Source organism: Canis lupus, chromosome 4 (genome assembly GCF_003254725.2).
Source record: "Canis lupus dingo isolate Sandy chromosome 4, ASM325472v2, whole genome shotgun sequence".
NCBI lineage: Eukaryota > Metazoa > Chordata > Mammalia > Carnivora > Canidae > Canis > Canis lupus.
Window position 1 is genome coordinate 59,336,621 of NC_064246.1, and position 21,030 is coordinate 59,357,650.

The 21,030-nt window shown below is 53.4% G+C and overlaps 1 protein-coding gene across 1 annotated transcript; it reads right to left on the reverse strand.

The window, feature by feature from the left end:
* Positions 1-2,997: 2,997 nt before the first annotated feature.
* CDX1 (caudal type homeobox 1) lies at positions 2,998-20,752 on the reverse strand. The gene is made up of 3 exons (XM_025434891.3): positions 20,229-20,752; positions 4,575-4,720; positions 2,998-4,028 (listed from the first exon to the last, which is right to left on the reverse strand). The coding sequence occupies exons 1-3, from the start codon at positions 20,671-20,673 to the stop codon at positions 3,822-3,824; spliced, it is 798 nt and encodes a 265-aa protein (XP_025290676.1). The 5' UTR covers positions 20,674-20,752; the 3' UTR covers positions 2,998-3,821.
* Between the last annotated feature and the right edge of the window lie 278 nt (positions 20,753-21,030).

The window sequence follows — 21,030 nt, forward strand, 5'->3', positions numbered from 1 at the left end:
AGTCTTATCATACAACTGGCTATGAGATCAGCCACCAAGCACATTTGACAGTTGCTACAACCACCGACTCTGCTCCCTGATCCCAGAGGAAGTTTGTGTAGTTTTGGGCAGAATGACCACTTAGGAATCCTAACCAGTAAATAATCTATCTCCCTTCCCCCTCTTCCCACCTCTCCCTCGTTCTCTCTCTGTTTCTCCTGGTCTCACATCAAACCAGAATGGAGATGTGTGCTGATTTAAGGAAAGTGTTAGATGAAAATGTACTTCCTTTTATTATATAGGGAGATATTTTTAAGTGCATATAAATAAACATTTTTAATTTGCTAAAACGTTCAGACTTTATCACTGCAGAGCATGTGTTTTGTTACACCAGCGAGTGGCGACTGTGAAAAATGAGGAATCAGACTGCTAGTCCATCTGGTATGATTCAGAGAAAGTGGCTCCGGAACAGCCACGCTGGGAGAGGATTGCCCTCCAAAGCGGCCCTGTCCTAGGCCTGCTGTCCTCCCAGGTTCTGCGTCCCATTGGTGGGCACCTCATCCACCTGGAGCCGGGCTGGTTTCCTTGGAGCTCCGCAGTCCTCCTGCCCCCCATCATAACCCGTTACACACACATGCACACACATGTACCCTGGGCGGCAGAAGACCTCCTCTGTTCCTCATGCTGGCTGAGTCCTCCCCTAGAGTAGAGCTGTGGCCGTCTCTGCTCTGCCCACACCCATCTCTCGGCAATCGATGGGATTGGCTCCCCCACACACTGAGGCTCTGGGCATGGCATTAGGGAGCTACAGGGGAAATTGCATGAAAAACAGTGCTGATGTGCATACTTCCGATTTGCTAGAGGCCATGACCAGACCATGGGCCTTTGAGGACCAGGTCAAGCCATATCTGACGTTTGTCTGGACCCCCAGTCTCCAGCACCAGGTCAGGGCCTGCCACCTGGGGGAGGACGGCATAAAATCACTACACACACAACAGAAGCGGCAGCAGCTATTCCTGACGGGAAGGCTGGAACACCTTTTAGCCCTGGGTTGGCTGCAGAGTCTGATAGGACATGAGGGGTCCCTTTCCTGAGCCACAATGCCCCAGGCCCTGGTGGAAATCTCTGAGTGATAGAGAGCTCACTACTCAGCCCAAGGCATTGCTTAGAAGTTGTTGGAGTTAAAAGTTTCCTTTTTACTGAAATTCAGAGACCAATTGACAGGTGATCACCAACCTAACTTGTGGGGCCCCCCAACCCCCCCCCACCTCACAAGTGGGCAGCAGCTACAGCCTATCCAGCCTGCCAGGCCTGGCCACTGACTTCCAGCCAGACAGAGGTTTTCCTATGGCCGGGGACAGGCTTGTCCTGCCTCAGATGGGCCACGCTCTACCCTCAGCATTGGGGAGGCCAGGGTGGGGAGTGGAGGAAAATAGAACATTAGGGAAGCCTGCCAACATCTCACACTAGGGATGCAACAGCCCCATGAGCAGGTGGCTAAAACACAGCACCTACCCTGTGCTAAACATAATTCTGAGATAGGTTCAAGGATCTTATTTCCATTTGACAAATGAGGAGGCTAAAGCTCAGAGAAGCTAAGTAACTTGCCTGAAGTCTCAGAGCCAAGAGGCAGTAAACTGGAGGCCAAGCCATCTGACGCTGAAACTTAACTGCCCAAAGTTGAGTCACGGCTGAAGTAGGGCCCCCCAGCCCACGGCATCCCCACACTCCCGAGTTGTGAGTTGTTCACTGGGGTGCTGGCCGGTAGGGGGGTCCTGGGTAGCAAAGCATGGAGAATGCTGGATTAAAGAAAATTTAAGGTTTTTTTTTTTTTTTTTTTTACTGTGGGACTTGTCAGAGCCTTTGATGTGTTAATGCACCACTGTGAGTCTCCCAGAAGGGTTGAGTCTGCAGGACTTCCCAAACTCTCTGGAGCTGAGTCATATTTCTTTTTGGTAAACAAACTCCTCAGTGTTACAGATGAGGAAATGAGCCCCAGAGAGGGGAAGAAGTTAACCCAGGGTCACACAGCAAATATTTTTGAAGTTCAGAAAACTATATCCATTCACTGCCAACCACTCTCCCACCAACTCTCTTCCTCTGCTCTTGGAACCATAGTCCTTTCCCTGGCACCACCTTGCTCCCATGCCTTAGATGCCCACCATCTTCAGGGAAGCTTCAAGGTCTCCCAGGCCACCAGCAGGAGGAGAGAGAGAAGGTGCCTGCTGCCCTTCAAGAGCTCGTGAGGGGACTTGATCCACCTATGTGTTGCTGTCATGTGTCCCAGGAGCAAAGGGCAGGCAGGCAGGCAGCCTACGCACTTTTTTATGGCTGGGCCACATCCCAGAACAGTAAACAGAGGGGCAGGCAGCTGGCACCAGAGGCTTCTAGGGAGCAAAGGCCCCAGGTGGCAGATTCCTGCCCACCTCTGGGAGGGAGTTGAGAACAGTAGCTTTTCTTAGGAGTTTTTAAAAATTATACTCTAAGTTCATATTGTTCATATTCTTTACCGTTCCTGACAGGACCTTTAGGCCTCAATCCAAACATCACGTCCTCCGGGAAGCCTTCCAGACCTTCTGGCATAAGCTGGGAGCCCACTCTGGGCTCACCAGATGCTCTGTTCCTTTGATGCCCAGAGCATCACTCCGACCGAGAACTCTTGTGGGGCAAGGACTGTGCATTCCCTTGGCTTGGCCATGCCTAGCACATGGGGGTGTCCAATGAATATCAGCTGTTGAGTGAAAACTGTGAGCTGAAAGTGCTTGGAAATTTTTTAAAAACCTGATATATTGGGTCTGATGATTCTGCTTACAAAATGGATTTTCAATTTTGCATAGTCTCATAGACTTTCTCTAACCATGTCCTGTTTTGATCTTCCAAACAGATTTTAAAGGTGACCTTGCTGGAGACCTACAGAGACTAGAGGGGACTATGCAATTATTAGAGCAGGGTGAGGACGGTTTATACCTCTTTAGCATCTTCCTTTAATGCTGTGTATAATGAATTTTATACTTGTTTTTTCAAGAGAAAAAAAATTTATTCTTGAAGCTGATCCAAGAGATTCCACTCTATGTACATACAACATGTGCCCAGCTGTGAGCTCTGCTTGGTCCAGAGAAAGTCCCCCGGGGACTCCCTGAGGCCTGGGCCCTAAGTGACAGCCTTGTGGGGCAGCAGAAACTAGGCAGGCGGCCCCCGCCCTCTGGCCCCCTCTGCCTCTCCGCATCTGGAAGCCCCACTGAGAATGCCAGCGGGGGGATATGGCTCCGCAAGCCAGAGCGGATGGTCACCAGAGCTGCTTGCTCTGGCCCAGTCTTGTGGGCTTTGTGCTTTGCATCCAGCCTGGAGAGGGGTCAGGCCAATTTGTGATGGGGCGGGCGGGCGGGGGGTGGGCAGCTGGAGGTGAGGCCCAGGAAGAGGCAGGTGGGAGCTGACCATGTCCCTTCCCCTCGGGTCATGGACTGCAAGCATTCCGTCTTCTCTCAGCTCTGGCTCCTTTCTCCTGAATCAGTCCAGGCCCTCCAGCAGCCTCCCACCCTTGAACCCATGGAGAACGCGGTGGGGCATGGGGACTTAGGGCCCCTCACCTAGCCCTCTAGGGACTGAGACCTCCCACCCTGGGCTTCCTTATCCCCTAGGAGCTGGAGAGGTCCTTATCCCGCAGGCTCAAGACACAGATGGGCCACAGGGATGCAGGGACTGGGTAGGGCAGCTGGTCCAAGGTCATTCCGAAAGTCAGTGGCAGGGCTGGGACTCAGACCAGGCCTCCTAGGCCTTAACAGGATCCACATGGCCAGCATCTGAGTCCCCAGGCCCCCCAGCCCACGAGGCTGGGCAGGAGGCTATGGCAGATACTCCTCCTTGACCGGCATTGGGGAGGAGGCCCCCAGGAGGCTAGCAGAGCTGGGGCACAGGCCCCCCAGGGGTGGCCCAGCTGTGGCGGCGGTGACTTCATGGGCTGGAGGGGGGGGCGGCGGGTGCTGCTGCTGCTGCTTCTTCTTGTTCACTTTGCGCTCCTTTGCCCGCCGATTTTGGAACCAGATCTTCACCTATGGTGGGGAGAGCAGAGATGGGCCAGCTGGTGGGGGACCAAACGGCAGAGCAAGAGGAAGAGAGGAAGGGCAGCTGGGCTCTTCTCTCTCCAGGTGGGGTCTATGGGCTCCCTGCTGCGCCACCACCCAGACTCTTCATGGCCGCTGAACCTTCAGGTCCTCCCTTCTAGAACCTGTCCCCGACCCTAGAGACAACTCTCGCCGTAACCTTCTCTGTCCCCGTTTGTAAGTCCATGCTCTAACACCCCTCCACCAGGAAGACTGCAACCTCCTCCCTCCTTGGGATTTAAACAGTAGTCATCATCACTGCTGCAGCCCATAGCTAATCAGATCCCCTGTCCCCCTCCTGGGGGTCAGGGATATTGGGTTTCATTGCAAGTGGTGAGGATTGGGCAGCAGCTCAGTTTCTGCTGTGCTGTGTGACATGGTCGGCAGATCCAACCTCTCTGTGCTCCTCCCTTGACTGAGTCTCTAATCTGCAAACACCCTGAAGGCCAGACTTCTGGTACTGCTTCTGTGGTTAAGGTGGGGGGACCCACGCACCTGCCGTTCAGTGAGCCCCAGATTGGCAGCAAGCTCTGACTTCCGCCGGATGGTGATATAACGGCTATAGTGGAACTCCTTTTCCAGCTCCAGGCGCTGGTGGTCAGTGTAGACCACGCGGTACTTGTCCTTGGTCCGGGTCTTACCTGAGAAGCAGAGGGGCCAGGAGGAGAGGGGAGTGGGTGAGGGTGGGGGCCTGCAAAACTCAAACAGGGCTCCAGGGAGGAAGCAATCCAGGCCCCCGAAGGAGGACCCTGAGGTGGGGAGGGATGCACATCCAGCCCTGGGGTAACAATCACTCCCCAGGGTCAGGCTTGGAGGCCATCAACCTGACAGGCAAGCACTGCTCTCATGCCCACTTGGGGAGGCACAAGGCTCAGGGATGAGAAGCAATTTGCCCGGAGTTCCACAGCAAGCTGCTGGAAGAGGCAGGGATTAACTCCAGCTCCCCTGACCCACCGCTCTACTCTGATGGCCAGTTCCACCAGCTTTCTCCCAGCAGCTTCCAACACAACAGACACTTGGGAAGCTCATGAAAAACACAGCGTCTAGGGCATTCCCTGATTCTGTGAATTAGAAAGCCTGGGGGGTAGAATTGGTATTTTATTTTCTTTTTGAGATTTTTTACATTAATTAATTAATTAATTAATATTTTTTTAAAGATTTTTATTTTATTTATTCATGAGAGACACAGCAAGAGAGAGAGGCAGAGACATAGGCTGAGGGAGAAGCAGACTCCCTGCAAGGAGCCTGATGTGGGGCTTGATCCTGGACTGCGCGCGGGATCACGCCTTGGGCCAAGGGCAGATGCTCAACTGCTGAGCCACCCAGGCTTCCCTATTTATTTATTTTTTAAACAACCTTTACACCCAAGGTTAGGGCTAGAATTCACAACCCGGAGATCAACAGTTGCATGCTCAACCGACTGGGCCAGCCAGGCCCCTAGAATTTGCATTTTTTAAAAAAGATTTTCTTTATTAGAGAGAGAGAGAGAGAGAGAACGTAGGGACAGAGGGAGAAGGGAAAGCAGGCTCACCACTGAACACGGAGCCTGATGTGGGGCGCAGTCAATCCCAGGAACCTGAGAACATGACCAACTGAGCCACCCAGGTGCCCCTAGCATCTGCATTTTTCACAAGTTCCCAAGGTGGTTCTGATTCAGGATCCTGAGACCACCAGTACTAACACCAGAGATATAGGGGGACACCTGACGGACCTGGGCAGATTGAGACTAATGACAAGCCAGCAGCTCCTCCCTCCAGTGCAGAGGAGAGTGGGGAAGAGCCACCACAGACAGAGGTGGAAGTTTACTGCACCATCCTGGGGTGGGTGCTCTTTACTTCCCGTCAAATGCCTGGCAGCTGCTGGCCCCAAAACCAAACAGAAAGAACGGAGACTTCTTTTGGCCTCAAGGAGCTGGCAGGTACCTCAAAAGGCCTCAGCCCTGGACACCAAGCCCCAAACTGGAGTTGCAGCCGTCTGCCCAGAGCCATCCACATCACTGCCTCTCTGAGAGTACAGAGCAGTGAGTCAGGATCAGGCTTCAAATATTTACTGAGCTCCTGCTGCGGGCCAGTGACTGGGGTGTACTGGAGTACACCAGTGAGCAAAACTAAAAAAAAAAAAAAAAGAAAAAGAAAAAAAAAATCCCTACTCGCAGTGAAATTACCTTCTAGGGGAGGAGATAGATCAAAATAATTTGATATGTTAATGCTGAGTATTTGATGTTAATTGATAAGTATTCCTGAGAAGAAGTAGCCAAGAAGAGAGGACTAGGAATTTGGGGAGGAGACAGCATATGAATTTAAATAGAGTAGTCTGAAAAAAAAAAAAAATAAAAAAAAATAAAAAATAAATAGAGTAGTCTGAGAAGGTCTCACTGAGAAGGAGAATTTAAGCAAAGATCTAAAGGAGGTGAGAGAAGGAGTCATGCAGGTATCTGGGGAAGAGGGCTCTGGGTGCAGGGAACAGTAAGTTCAAATGCCCTGTGGTTGGGAGCATGCCTGACATCTGACATGTGTGGGGGACAGTAAGGGGGCTGGTGTAGCAAGGTGTAGCTCACAGTGCAGTGAGCAAGGACAGAGGGGCAGGTCATCCAGAGCCTTGTCAGCCACTGAAAGGACTCTGGGTTTTACTCTGTCTGGGAGGGGAGCCATTGCAGGCTTCTGAGCCCAGGAGACAGCAGATCTGATGTAGGTTTTAATATGACTCTGGCTGTTGCATGGAGGATAGACTGGCAAGAAGGAGGAAGCACAGATAGGCCTGCAATAACCCAGGAGAGTGAAGGCGGTGGCTTGGCTTCTCTACAGGGCTCAGCCTGAGGCCAGGAGTGGGATTTGAGGACCAGCTGGGGTGAATGTCAGGGCTCTCTGTGGGGCTGCGATCAGAGGTCTGCCTGGAGAGAATATTAAAGTCATGCTTGGCCCGGGCTGGTGCGGGGGCCTGACTAAACACCAGTTTCCTTCGTAAGAAGCTGAGCGCTTGGCTATAAATAGGAAGTACACGCAAGCACTTGCAGACCTACACATGTCCCACCAGGGCATGGTGGGTCTCGAAGTAACCATGGACCTGTTCCACCTCAGCCACTTGCCCCCACACAGCCTGGCCTTGACCTCCCAGGGCCACAGCTCTGGCTTTGCTCGTCCCTCAGCACCCCTGTGCTAACCACCCACCCCTCTTCCAGCTCCCGCCCTATTACCAAGCCCACGCAGCTTGGCAGGACAGTCACTGGGCTCCCCAAGAGCCAAATGGTTTTGCAGAAAATGGGAGACAACAGATGTTTCTGGGCTTTTTTCCTTGGGTTTCCTGCCAGAGCAGCAGAACTGCAGTGGACGCTTCGATATCCACTGACCTCAGCCCACCACCCGATGTAGCACGGGACAACCTCGGCCCTCGGCCAGGCCTGGCCCAGGAAAGGGACAAGGGAGTGGCTGCTGAGGCCTTGGCTCCAGATGGGCTCTTCCTTGGCCTAGAAAATTCAACGCCGACTCAAAAACAGTTCTGCCTAATGCGCCACCCCCAGAGCCCAGCAGAGCTCTGAATCTTCACTGGGCTAAAGCGGGAAGGGCTCAGTTTAGTCTCCTCCTATGTCATAGATGAAGAGACCAAGGTTCAGGCAGGTAATACAGCTGCTGGAGGTCCAGGTTAGGACTTGTAAGTCCTTTCAATCTGCCCTCCTTGTGTAACCAGGGTCACTGAAGCCCTGGGCAAACATGGACTTGCCCGAGGCCATGCCACCTGGTCTAGAGTTCCTACTCTCCACTCTTGGCACAACTCTTTATTGACCCTGTCAGGCTTAGGGTCCAGAGAACTCCCTCAAGAAGCCCCGTAAGCCTTTGCAACAGAAGCTCAAACAGTAAGCAACCTGTCTTCTTGTACTTCTTGGAAGTGAGGGACCAGATCATGGTGAGGGCAGACCCGCACCCACCCCCTGCCATGCCCCCCGAGAGCTCCAGGCTGGGGCTAGATGGTCCACAGGCAGGGTGGACCCTTGAAAATGTCCAGAATATTACAGCCTGAAGTGGGGGGGGGGGGGTTGAGGCTCCCTCCCCACCCAAACAGCCTGAGAGGTCACAAGTAGCACTTACAAGATACCTTTTTCCTCCGGCATGCAGTGCTCACTCCCATCCCTTCTGATGAGTAAGTGGGGATCCATCACACCTGTCTCCACAGATGGGGAATCTGGGGCTCAGAAAGGGGCCATCCTGGGGTATCTGGGTGGCTCAGTGGTTGAGCGTCTGCCTTCAGCTCAGGGAGTGATCCAAGGGTTCGGGGATTGAGTCCCACATCAGGCTCCCCACAGGGAGCCTGCTTCTCCCTTTGCCTGTGTCTGTCTCTGCCTCTCTCTCTGTGTCTCTCATGAATAGATCAATAAAATCTTGAAGAAAGAAAGAAGAAAGAATGAAAAAAAAGGAAAAAGAAGAAAGAAAGAAAGAAAGAAAGAAAGAAAGAAAGAAAGAAAGAAAGAAAGAAAGAAAGAAAGAAAGAAAGAAAAAAAAAAAAAAAGGCATCCTTGCTGAGGGCCATCCTGCCTGGTAGTGTCATAAACCCTGGGCTCAGGTGACCCAAACTATAGCCTGACTCCTCCCGGATTTGAGGAGCGAGGGACTAGACAGGAGATAGGGCTCTAGCTGCAGTTATTTCTCTGTTCTAGTGAAGCTGCCAGGGAAGACCCAGCCCTCAGGCCCTGTCACCTCCTCTCTGGGCCCAGGAGATGGGCTGGTGGGCTCCGGTGCAGCTCTCAAATCACACCATTTTATTGCAGAGAAAACGGCTCTGCCAAAGAACAAAACATTTGGTATCACGCTGTGGCCCAGGAACCAAGGAATCCCACATGCTGTCCAGGGAGGAATAATTGCCAACATCCTCCTTGGAGCCCAGCTTGGTAACATCTAGCCTCATTTAATATGCACATACCGGGCAATATGCACATACCGGGCAGCCCCGGTGGCTCAGCAGTTTAGCTCCTGCCTTCAGCCCCGGGGTGTGATCCTGGAGTCCCAGGATCGAGTCCCAGGATCGAGTCCCAGGATCGAGTCCCACATCGGGCTCCCTGCATGGAGCCTGCTTCTCCCTCTGCCTGTGTCTCTGCCTCTTTCTCTTTCTGTGTCTCTCATGAATAAATAAAATCTTTAAATAAAATAATATGCACGTACCCTTTGACCCAATAACCCCACTTCGAGGAATTGATCTCATGGAAAAATGTCCAAAGCCATAGGAGTTTCAAAAGGCACAAGACTAAAAGCAATGTACATGTCTACAAGTAGGATACTTGTTAAATAAGAGATGGGACATCCATGGAGAGCAACATTATGTAGCCACTAAATATGGAGCAATTTCTAGATACATTGAGTTAAAGAAAAAAAAAAGGAAGACCTAGAATGCTGTGAATTGTATGTTACTGTTTTTGTATAACAGTGGGGGATACACACACACACACACACACACACACACACACACAAGCTCATACGTCTGTGTACCTGTAGAGTTCTTTCTGAAAGAATATACAAACCAATAAGCCTCTGGGGAGGATGGAGGCCATAGGTAAGTGAGAGTCTTTGGGATGGTCCTTCCTTCCTTCCTTCCTTCCTTCCTTCCTTCCTTCCTTCCTTCCTTCCTTCCTTCCTTCCTTCTTTCCTTCCTTCCTCTTTCTCTCTCTCTTTTTTCTTACCATGTATGATATGAATTTGCATTTTTTATAATTACTTCTTTTAAAAGAGAGAGTGAGAGAGCAGGCTCCATGCTCAGCACAGAACCCCAAGGGGGGCTCGATCTCACAACCCTGGTCCTGAGCCCAAATCAAGAGTTGGATGCTTATCCGACTGAGCCACAAATAACAAATTTCTATTTGTAATGACAGTCAGGAGCCCTGGGCTCCAGTGCCGGCTTTGAGCCAGAGTCCCAACTGCCCCAAGCCGCCCTCCCTTCCCCCTCCTGTGAGCACCTGTGCCACCCCAGGAGCCTAGGAGGGAAAGGTCAGAGAGGTGCGTGAGAGCAGCAGGTAAGGGAGAGGGCCCCAGGATGAATGATTTACAGGCGCCTGGGACGCTGGGGCAGACGGGGAAGTCTGGGCTCCTACAACAGGTGTCTGATGGGGGCCAGCCGCTCCCAGCCACCTAATGAATAACCCTCTGGGCCAGATGCCAGTACAAGTGGGGAGGAGAGTGGGTGGGGGGCCCCCTCCAGCTCTTCGGTGGTGAGGGCAGTAGGGAAGACCCTTGGGTAACTCACCCAAATGAGAGGCTTTCTCTTCACTCTGGCTTTGGGATACGAGGAATGGCCCATCCGTATGCATTAGGCTGCTGTGAAGGTAGCACATTCCCCATCTCCTAAAGCATACACAGTGGAGGTCCTGGGAAGCTTTTTAAAAACACAAATTCTAGACCAGAAATTCAGATTCGGTGGGGCTAAAATGAGACTCAGGGATTTGCTACTTGAATAGCTCTCAGGTGACCCTGACATGTGGTTGTTTGGGCAAACCGACCTCGGGGATTGTGCAGTACGGCTTCTCACTGGCTGGCTCATCAGGACTAGTCACCTCACCTTTCTAAGCTTCAGTCTCTGTATCTATAAAATGGGGATAACTATTATTCTAATAATGGCCAACATGTCCATGTGGCAGGCACTTGTATACATCTCTCAATACCTACGAAGCTGTGCAACTGTAATCACCATTTACAGATAAACAGGCTGATGCTCAGACAGGTCCACACACCTTGTAGCTGGGATTTAAACTCAGGTCTGCCCAGCCTCAGGAACAACACTAGAACCTATCACACAGTGTGAGGTCTCCCATAATTACCTCCAACCACCAGGTGGATCATTTTAGAAAAATAGATGACACCTAGCACAGCACCTGGCACTTAGTAGGTGTGCAAGGATGGGGAGTCTCATTCATCTCCAACAGTGGTGGGGCAGCCATGTGGTAGAAAGGCTGGGAAATGGATCTGCGCAATGGGTGATGTGTTGGATGAGACTGTTTATTTATAAGGTCTCTTCCAATTTGGAAACACGAAGCTCCCAATGTTTGTTGATTCTCTGGTTGTGTTTGTTATTCTTGCTGAAAGAATTCTGAGACTGATTTCCCTGTCTGAAAGCCTAGATACCGGGCCTGCCCAGCTGGAGGATAGGGAGCAGGAGCCGTGCAATGGCCTGCGGTAGGGCCTCCCCAGACAGCCTGGGCCAGGCGAGGACAGGGTTCAGCCTCTGCCCCCAGGGCGGGGTGGGTGGCTCCAGGAAAATCACATGGCCTCTGGGTCAGCACTTCCTTTGCCCTCTTCCTACTGCTGGGTTTGTGGCCCTGGGGGATGACACTGCCAGTTCTGGCCCTCAGGGCCTGGAACACCAATCCCCACCACCACCACCACAACCCACCATGCCCCCTCTCTGTGTGGTCCAGCCCCACCCTGGCTGTGCATCACGATCCTCCCCAACACACAAACACACACACAGTATGCACACATGAGTGTGTGTTAAGTTTAACAAGTAAAGCTTGTTAAGGTAAAAATACTCCACCTCCGATCCACCGCACCTGGCTCTCCTGCCATCTTTCTTTCTTTTCTTTTTTTTTTTTTAAGATTTTATTTACTTATTCATGAGAGAGACACAGAGAGAGAGAGAGAGAGAGGCAGAGACACAGGCAGAGAGAGAAGCAGGTTCCATGCAAGGAGCCCGATGCGGGACTCGATCCTGGGTCTCCAGGATCACACCCCCGGCTGCAGGCGGCGCCAAACCGCTGCGCCACCGGGGCTGCCCTCCTGCCTTCTTTCATAGCACGTGGGGGGGGGGGGGGGTGAGGGGGGTGGGGAGGAATCCTGAACCACTAGCTTGGTCTTGGTTCCAGTTCTGTGCCATCTGTGTGGTCCTGAATAAGCCCCTTCTCCTCTCTGGGCCTCAGTTTTTCCTGTGCATCAGAAGAGGGTCAGCTCCGAGGGCCTGCAGATCCTAAAATTCTGTGTAGCTCCAAGCCCTCCTCTTAGGGGCTGGGCCCAGGCCTGACCATCCTTAGCTAAAGGACTTGCCAGGAGACTGAACTTCTTCAGGCTCTGGACGTGAAAGCAGTTCGTAAAGGGCAAAGAGCTAAGGGGATGTCAAGGAGAGCTGAGCTATTTGCAGCAGGGGATGTTGGAGGAGTCCCTGGGGAGAGGGAGGAATGCCGCCCGATAGGGAGCGCAGGGCAAGGAACACACTGGCCTGGGAGCGGCCACTGGCTGGACTTGAGATGTTCAGTTTGGGCCTGATTCCTCATCGCACTGGCAGGGGTGGGACCTCTGCTGCAGCAGGCCTGACCCGCCTGTCAGATGATGAATGGATTTCCCTTCCTGGGCCATGAGGCTGTCTGCTGGGCCCTGATGGGGTCCTAGTTCCTGCTGAGCTACCGGTCGCAGGCTGCTCCATCCCGGTTCCTCAATCAAGCCCTGGAGCAGGGGGGAGAGGCTGGCTTTGGTGCAGAGGTCCTGCAGCTTTAGGCAGGCTTCTCCTTCCACTGCAGCCCTCCTTTCCAGTCACAGCACCAGCAGGCACTGTCCCTCTCCTCCCAGGCCACCTTGGCCTTGTCCCCTGCCATGGCTTCTCCATGGAGGCCCATGGTCTGGGTCTGGCTTGGCTGGGGGAGGCAGCAAAGAGGACAGAAACTTCAAGATTGGGTAGACCTGTCTGTTCTCCCCCAGTCTGGCCACATGCCAGTGGTGTGAACCCAGGCAAATCACTGCCCCTCTCTGGATCCCAGTGTATTAATCTGCAAACTGAGAACAGGAACTCCTCCTCAATACACTGTAATCGCAGAGATGAGGGGTGAGAACCTACTGAACAAGGTAATTATGAATAAAAACTAGTCAATGATGGAGATGGAGATGACCATAGAGACAGAAGAGGCCAGAGAGGCTCCTTGGTGGAAAATAAGGAACCCAAAGGGAACAGATTACCTACCATTCTAGGAACTCTCCAGAGGGATTGTCCTGCACCATCCCATGTGACAGCTACTTGCCACACGTGGCTGCTTAAACTTAAATTAACTAAACAGAATTAAGAATTCAGCTCTTCAGTAACATGAACCATCTTTCAAATGTTAGAGAGACCCATGCCACTAGTGGTTAGCATACTGAACAGAACAGATAGTGAGCATTTCCACCATCACAGAAAGTTCTACTGGACAACCCTTCTAGACCAAACTCCTACCCCGGGCCAGATGCCCACAGCTGCACAGCAAGCATCCTAACCCACCTGGGCTTGTACCCTCTGTAAAGGGCCTTGCATCTACTACCCACTTGGATTTTGTCATAGGAGCACCAAAAAAATAAGGCTCTTGGCCCAGAACAGCCCCTCTAAGACTAGCAAACAGCAACTGCATTCCTTTAAGTGTCCCCCACTCCCCTGGCCTGAACAGCTTGAGGCCCCTCTGAGCTTTTCGTAGGGGGCAGGTTCTAGCCTTTCCCTACCTAGGTCATCCCCCTGCAGGCTGGAAGTCAAGTCCCTGCCCAATCGTCTTCAGGCCGTGCTCCCGAGGTCTCATGTTCTGGGTGTGGTGCAGGGAGGGTCTCTGGACCCCAGCCCTCTCCTAGTTCACTGGGTGACCTTTGCAAATCCCCTTCCCTCAGTGCCTTGCTCCTGGTCAGCTCTGTGAGGGTAGGTCCTGGTAGGGACCATGCCATCTTGCTCACCCCATCCCACAACAGTGCCTGACACACAGCGAGTGCTCGACAAATCCTTTGGAACATCTAACACAAGCTTACTGCTTCCTGGTGGGGCTTTACTTAAGTAAATGGCCACCACCCTCCCAATGCTTGGGCCAAAAGCCCAGATGGCATTTCCCGCTCCCACAGCCAATTCATCAGCTGGTCAGCTCAACCTCCAGAGGGCCATCCTCCCAGAGCCTTAGTCAAAGCCACAAATCTAATGTAGAGATGTACAATTCTGGGGGGCAGAAATACCTGCATTTGAGAAAATGCTGAACAGGAGCTGAGTATTCAGTAGATCTGGTTCGTGCTCATAATTTATTTGTTAAATAGTTCATTCCCCTCTCTCCTGGAGAGGGTCAGATTAAAAACAAACTAACAAAATAATTACAAGCTGGGATTAGTATGAAGGAAAGTAAACCTAGAGTTGAGAGCTATATTAAATGGCAGGGGTGGAGGATGGGGAGGGATCTACTCCAATTAGCTTGATAGAGGTCTCCTGCAGGAGGCAACATTTAAGTCGAGACCTGAAGGTCCAGGAGGTTTCTGCGCCAACAATGAGAGGGATGTTCCAGGAAAAGAGAACAGCATGTGTAAAGGCCCTGTGGCAGAGAGTAGCAGAGTAAGGGGCAGCTCCCTGAGAGGACCCTGCCTTGTTCTGGCCAGAATCCTCTGCCCGCCTGAATGAATGAATGAATGAATGAGAGAGGCATGCGGTGAGCCCGGAGAGACCAGCAGAGCTCTGAGCTCTGGGGTCAAGGGTTTGCATTTGATTTCAAGAGCAATGGGAAGTCACTGGAAGATGTTGAGCTTGGAGCATCAATCTTGCTCTCTGTGTTGATGCAGAGGGACCTATGCACCCCTACAAGCTTGAGGGTCGAGTGTGGCATGGGGAGGGTTCAGCAGGTTAGCCCATGTGGACTCCAGATGCAAACATTATTTCCAAATCTCAGGAGCTCCAGGACGGACACTGGAGGGCCAGCCCAGTAAGATAACGTCCTACTGACAAGTCAGACCCTGCTACTAACAAAGCTGTTTTGAACCTTCACAATGATTCCCTAAGCTCTCAGCAGCAGTATCTGCCAAAGCTGGGGGAAAAAAAAAAAACACCCAACCAAAAAAAGCCTTCTGCCACCTTCTAACTGGGTCATTCCCCTTCCCAGCTACATCTGAGAGACGAGGTGTCAAACACAGCTTCGCCTGGAGAACCAGTTTTGAACAGCCTGGCCCCTGCTGTGCCCACCATCCCCCATCAGCTTCTCCCAGCTTTCCAACCGGCCTCCTTTCCCCACCTGGGCTGGGACGCACAGAGGGAGGGGTCTGGGGCTGCTTCGTGTGTTACTTTATTTGATAGATTCCACTTAGGCTGTAGAGTCTGGGTTTGAACCCTGTGGGGCCCATCCTAGCTGTGTGAGCTTGGGCAGTCACCTTACCCTCTCTAAGCCTCATTAACTTTATCTGTAAAATGAGACTAATAATAGATCCTCACACCTCTTAGCGTTGTTCTGAAGCTTGAGTGAGAAAACCCATGCAAAGTTCTTGGCACACCGCCTGGTACGCGGTAAGGACTCAAACCAATGCCACGGTTACCAGCTTTATCACTTGGCGCAAGGCCTGGTGAGAAGGATGGGGCTGACCACTAGTCCTTGAGGTAGATGGAAGTGATAAACAAGAGTGGTGAAGGTTGTCAAAATAAGGGACGCCTGGGTGGCTCAGCGGTTGGGCGTCTGCCTTCGGCTAGGGGTGTGGTCCTAGAGACCCAGGATTGAGTCCCACATCGGGCTCCCTGCATGGAGCCTGCTTCTCCCTCTGCCTCTCTGTGTCTCTCATGAATTAAAAAAAAAAAAAAAAAAAAAAAAAGAGTTGCTAAAATAAGTTGCTTGGAGGGGAGGGAATCCAGGAGGGTTTTCTAGAGGTGGTGGCCTTGGCGCAGTATTTGAACTGGTGAATAGGGCAGGAAGGGTAGTTTAGGTTGGGGGACCCAGACTGGAGAGGCAGGGAGTGTGAGGTGTATGTTTCTGTGCACCTGCTAAGGACGGGCAGAGACGATCATGGGCACTTGATGCACTGCATACCTACTGTGTACCAAGCACAGGGGCTGGGCTTGATGGGCACCATCGCTTCAAGGTGCAATCCTATTGTTATCCTAACATTATAGTGGAAGAAACTGAGGCTCAGAGAAATGATCCAAGTTAACTTGCCTGAGGCTGTGCAGTTTCTCACAGATATGCAGCCCCAGGCCCGAGGCTCCCAGGCAGTGGCCCTTAGCCTCCCCAGTAAGTACTTCTGTATCTAGAACTAGATACTGGCTTCAATAGTGGGTTGGAGCCAGTTCTCAAGAGGGCTCTGAATGCCAAAGAAATGTGGCTGGATTTGATGGCAGTGAAATGGCATATAACAAAACGGGGATTCCACAGCCTTGGGGAGCCATGGAATGCTCTCGAGCAGGAGATGTGCCTTGAAAATCTGGTAATGGTTGTGAAGACAGTTGGGACATCAGAGAGAGGCTGAAGGTGAGAGGCCAAGCTGATGGCTATGGCAAGGGGCCAAGGGAGAGGGTCTGGAATGTGAGGGTGGGGAAGGAGGAGGGTTCCTCCTCCCTGGGCCTCAGTTTCTCCATCTGAAAGTTGAAGGGGCAGGGGGCACCTGGGTGGCTCAGTGGTTGTACGTCTGCCTTTGGCTTAGGTTGTGATCCCAGGGTCCTGGAATGGAATCCCGCATCAGGCTCCCTGTGGAGAGCCTGCTTCTCCCTCTGCCTATGTCTCTGCCTCTCTCTCTCTCTCTCTCTCTCTCTGTGTGTCTCTCATGAATAAATAAATAAAATCTTAAAAAAAAAAAAAAAGAAAGAAAGCTGAAGGGGCTGGACTTACTGAAAACACTGCTATTTATAGGTGCAAACAGGTACGACCACAAAATAGAACCCCTTAAAGTCCTCTCCTATCCAGGCCTGAGCCGGGTGGCAGTAATCAATCACTCGGGTGGTGAGTATTTTGATGATGGAGTGAAGCCCAACAGCCTCTCCCTCATCTTTCTGGTTCTCACTGTCCCTCCTTAGGATAAAACCGGGGTCATAGTCCCCATCCCAGCCTCAGCTATGCCAGCTCCTCAGCTGAGTATTGAGCGTACCATCCCAGGAGGGACAGGCTTCCAACCTTGGCATGAGCTTGCTCAGCTCAGCAGTCGTGGGTCCTATCCCTAGGGCTGGGACCTCAGAAACATGTCAAAGCCAAGATCTCATCTCTCCCTCTTCTCCCAGTTGTCTTACTGTTCCTCACATTGTCCTGTTCATTTATTCAGCAAAATGTAGAAGCCCCTACTAAATGTCATGTACTATGATGGTGCCTGGAATGTAGTGATGGGTCAAATGGATGTGGCTCTGGACCTCATGGGTGTTACTTTGGTGGACTTTGGTAGATGGGTGGGTGGGGAAATAGCAAACACACAGATAAGTGAGTAAATTGAAATCAGTGTTGGTGCTCTGAAGGAAACATGGTGAGGATTATCGATGTGTATAGGGGGAGCCTTCCTTGGGAAATCATGGAGGACCTCTCAGAGGAGATGACCATTAAGCTAAGACCTGAAGGGTGAGAAGAAGATAGGCCTGCAAAGAGTTAGGACACAGGAGTTTCCAGGAAGAGGGAACAGGGTATGCTATGCACAAGACCTGCAGCAGGATGTGGCACATCTGAGAAACTAAAAGAAGGCTGGAGTGTCTAGAGCTTGGTGACCAAGGAGAGATTAGGGAGACTGGGGCGAGGCTGGGGAGGCAGGCAGGGGCCAGGTGCTGATGCTCTACTGTCTTGCAGACTTCAGGGAGGATAGATCTCACCCTAAATATAATGGGAAACCATTGGAAAAATTTTAACTGACTCATCCAATATTTATCCCAGCTCAGCCTCCACTTGTGTGAAATTAGAACACTTCTTACAGTCTCTGGGCTTTAGTTCTCAATGGTACGTTTGGTCTCTAAATGTCCAGTTCAAGTATTCTAGAGTGCTAGAGGCTCAGATGCAGGAGAGAAGGGGCTGGCAAGAAAACCTGGTACCACAAGACCAGGTGGCCAGCAACATTTGCTGTGGGGGAAGGGGGTGCGGGGGTGGGTGTTGGCATGTACCCACCTTCCCTTTGCCATCCCAGACAACAGCATTACACAGGCAATATCCTAGACACCCTGGATCTTCACTGCCCAGGAGAAACTGAGGCCAAGGTGTGTGTGTTGGTGGGGGCGGGGGGGGGGCAGGCGGCACGGCCTGGCCGACTCTCTCAGGGAGGGTCTGTAACTCCATCCTGATTCTGCCAATTATGCTTCATCTCAGGAACACTGGTTGGAGTCAGATGTCCCCGGGCAGACAGGCAGCAGCTTCCAGTTTCTAGAAAGCTGACAATCCTGAGTCCTCAGCAGAATGGGTCTCTGGGGCAGCCACTTTGCTTAGGAGTCTGCAAACTTCCCTTGGCTCTCCCTCTTTTTACTTTCTGGGGGTAAAGGAGGAAAAATTTTTTGCCTTTGGGCAGACTTATTGCTAGGCCCCTACCTGCCCAGGAACAACAGTTTCCAAATGACTTTTGAGACCAGAGGCTGAGCGGAATTCAACACAACTCCTGTCCCCAACATCACACAGCCTGAAAGCTCCCCCGAGGCCTCCCACCAGTCCTCTGATCCCCACTGGCACACCGTCTCCACGTCCTTGCTCCTGAGGAACTCCTCCTCCATCTGGAACCCACCCTGCCATCTCCAAAGTTGCCTGATGAGCAGGAACCAGCAAGTGGAATAGAGGAGTAGGAAAAGCAGGCTTCCTTCTCCAGGGAACAGACACAAAACCCAGGGGAATCTGTGGCCCCAGACACCTCCTCTCATTTAATCTAATGCAGGGTTCTCAACCGGGGTTAATGGAGAAGTCCTTAGGGAGCTTCTAGAACCCCTAAAATTGTCTGCTGAATTAGGCAACACTTTTTTTCTAGAGAGATTTGTATTTTCCACCAGATTTTCCAAAGGGGTCCTTTTATAACTTAAAGAAAAGTACAAGACCCTTCCTTATCATGTCACAGGTGGTAAAACTGAGATGCAGAAAAGATGACTAATTTAAGAGAAGCTGCTGTTGAGAGGATGAGAACACAGGCTTGGTGGTCAATCTGCCAGGGTTCAAGTCCCAGCCTCCACCTCCACCTCCATTCCATTTACTCGTCATATGGCCTCGTGCAAGGATTTAAGCTCTCTAGGCCACAGATTTTTCAAGTTAAAAATGAGGATGATAATAGTACCTACAATAATGTTGTGAGAATTAATGCAAGATCTTAGGTCAGTGCCTGGTCCATTCATTAGTAAGTGGTCCTTAAAGATTAGCTGTTACTGTTTAGCCAAGGTCACACAAATGAGAGGCCTCCAGAGGCAGATAGGAGCTTCTGTGTCCCTGGGACTTCCAAGAAGGTGCTCAGATTATAGCCAGATCTCCCCAGCATCTGTCCCAGGAGTGAGGAGTGTGTGCAGGGGACATGGGGGTGAAGAGAGAGAGAGGAGGTGGGGGAAGTCCCAGGCTCCCTCCCAGCTGGGGGAAGGGGGGAGGGGACAGACATCAAAGGGTGGGCAGGCCGACTTCCCGCCCCTAAGGCCAGGTGGCCTTTGTCAGGACAGGCCGGACACAGTCGGGACAATGGGGTATCGTGTTCACTTTCCGGCCAACAGGAGTCACTACCGAGCTAAGGCGCAGCCTGTTACATGACAAAGGGGGGACCTATAAAGGAGGTCAGTCCGCCCCTCATTAAAGCTGGCCCTTTGTCCTGCCCCCTCCTCTGCCTTTGAAGAGGGTGGATCAGAGAGGCCTGCCTGGGGGCAGGAGGTTCACAGTCTCAGGAGCCAAACAGTAGCCACCTTCCCAACTGCTCCTGCTTTCCCCTCCCCCAGGGTCAAGAGTTCAGGGAGGGCCCTGGGATGGCAAGGTATGGACCCCCCACCCCAATCTAACCACAGAGGGCTCTTTTCTGGTCCAAAGGATAGGAGCCACCAGTCGATTCACTGTACCCATGGGGATACTGAGCCTTGGAAAGGCAGGGGGCCCGCCTGTGCACGCCATCAGGGCATCGCCCGTCCTGGGGAGGGTTCACAGCTTACTCCGGGGTTGGGATGGGCTGGGAGCAACGGATGACGACCGGGGCCAGTGTTGCTAACGAGCCCTGGGGTAAGTCTGGGGACCTGCGTCCTAGTTCAGGCCGTGCCAGGCCACCACGGGCACGTTTCTTCACGTCTCCGGGCCTCCGATCCCTCTCTGTAGGGGACGGGCTGTGCTTTACCAAGGCTGGCAGCCTGGGATTCCGAAGGGGGGAGCTGGGCGAGCAGCACTCCAGGGCCACGGTGGTCAGGGAGGCCCAGCGGGCGCCCTCGCGGGCCGGGGCAGGGGTCAGCCAGGGGCGGCTGGGCCTCGCCCTGGCACCTGCCGGTGCCGGGGAAGCGTCCGGAGGCGCAGGGCGAGGGAGGAGGGGTCCTTACCGCTGCCACCGCCGCCTCCGGCCGCCACGCTGCGCCGCATCCACTCGTAGGGCGTCCGCCTTTGCGCTCCGGGCGAGGACGGGGCGCCCGGGCCGCCGAGGGGCTGCGCCAGGAGGCTGGGGCCGGGCCCAGGGGGCGCGGGCACCGGGCTGAAGTCCGGAGGGGGCCCGAATGCCAGCGGGGCCGGGCTGGCGGCGGGGGCCGCGGGGCCTGGGCCGTAGGCGGCGGCCCAGTCGTCCTTGGGCGCCGAGAAGGGCGCGCTCCAGGCCGCGGAGGGTGCGGGGGCCGGCTCCGCGTGGGAGTAGCCGGCGAAGTCGGGGTACTGCGGGGGTCCCGGGGGCGCAGGCGGGGGGCCGTAGGCCTGCGGGCCCAGGCCGAGGCCCGCGGGCCTGGCGGGCCCGGGGTAGGCCGGGGAGTCCTTGTCCAGCACATAGCCCACGTACATGGTGGCCGCGGGGGCCCGCGCGCATGCTGCGCCCCCAGCCGCCGCCCGGCCGCCCCGACGAGCAGACTGCTCACCTGGCCTCGCGGGCCCGGCCGCCGCGCCCGCCCCACCCAGGCCTTTTATAGCTCCGGGCGCCCGCGGCCCCAGCCCGGGCGGGTTTGCATTTCAAAGCGGGGGGAGCCTCAGGGCCGCGAATCAAAGGGGGAAACCCGTCGGGGGCGGGGGGTTCAAAAGGAGACAAATTGCCGCCCCAAGCGGGAGGTGGACGGGCCGGGGCCTGGAGGGGTGGGGGCGCGGGGTGGGGGCGCGGGGCGCGGGGCGCGGGGGCGCGTCCTGGGCGAGCGTCCGAGGCGGCGC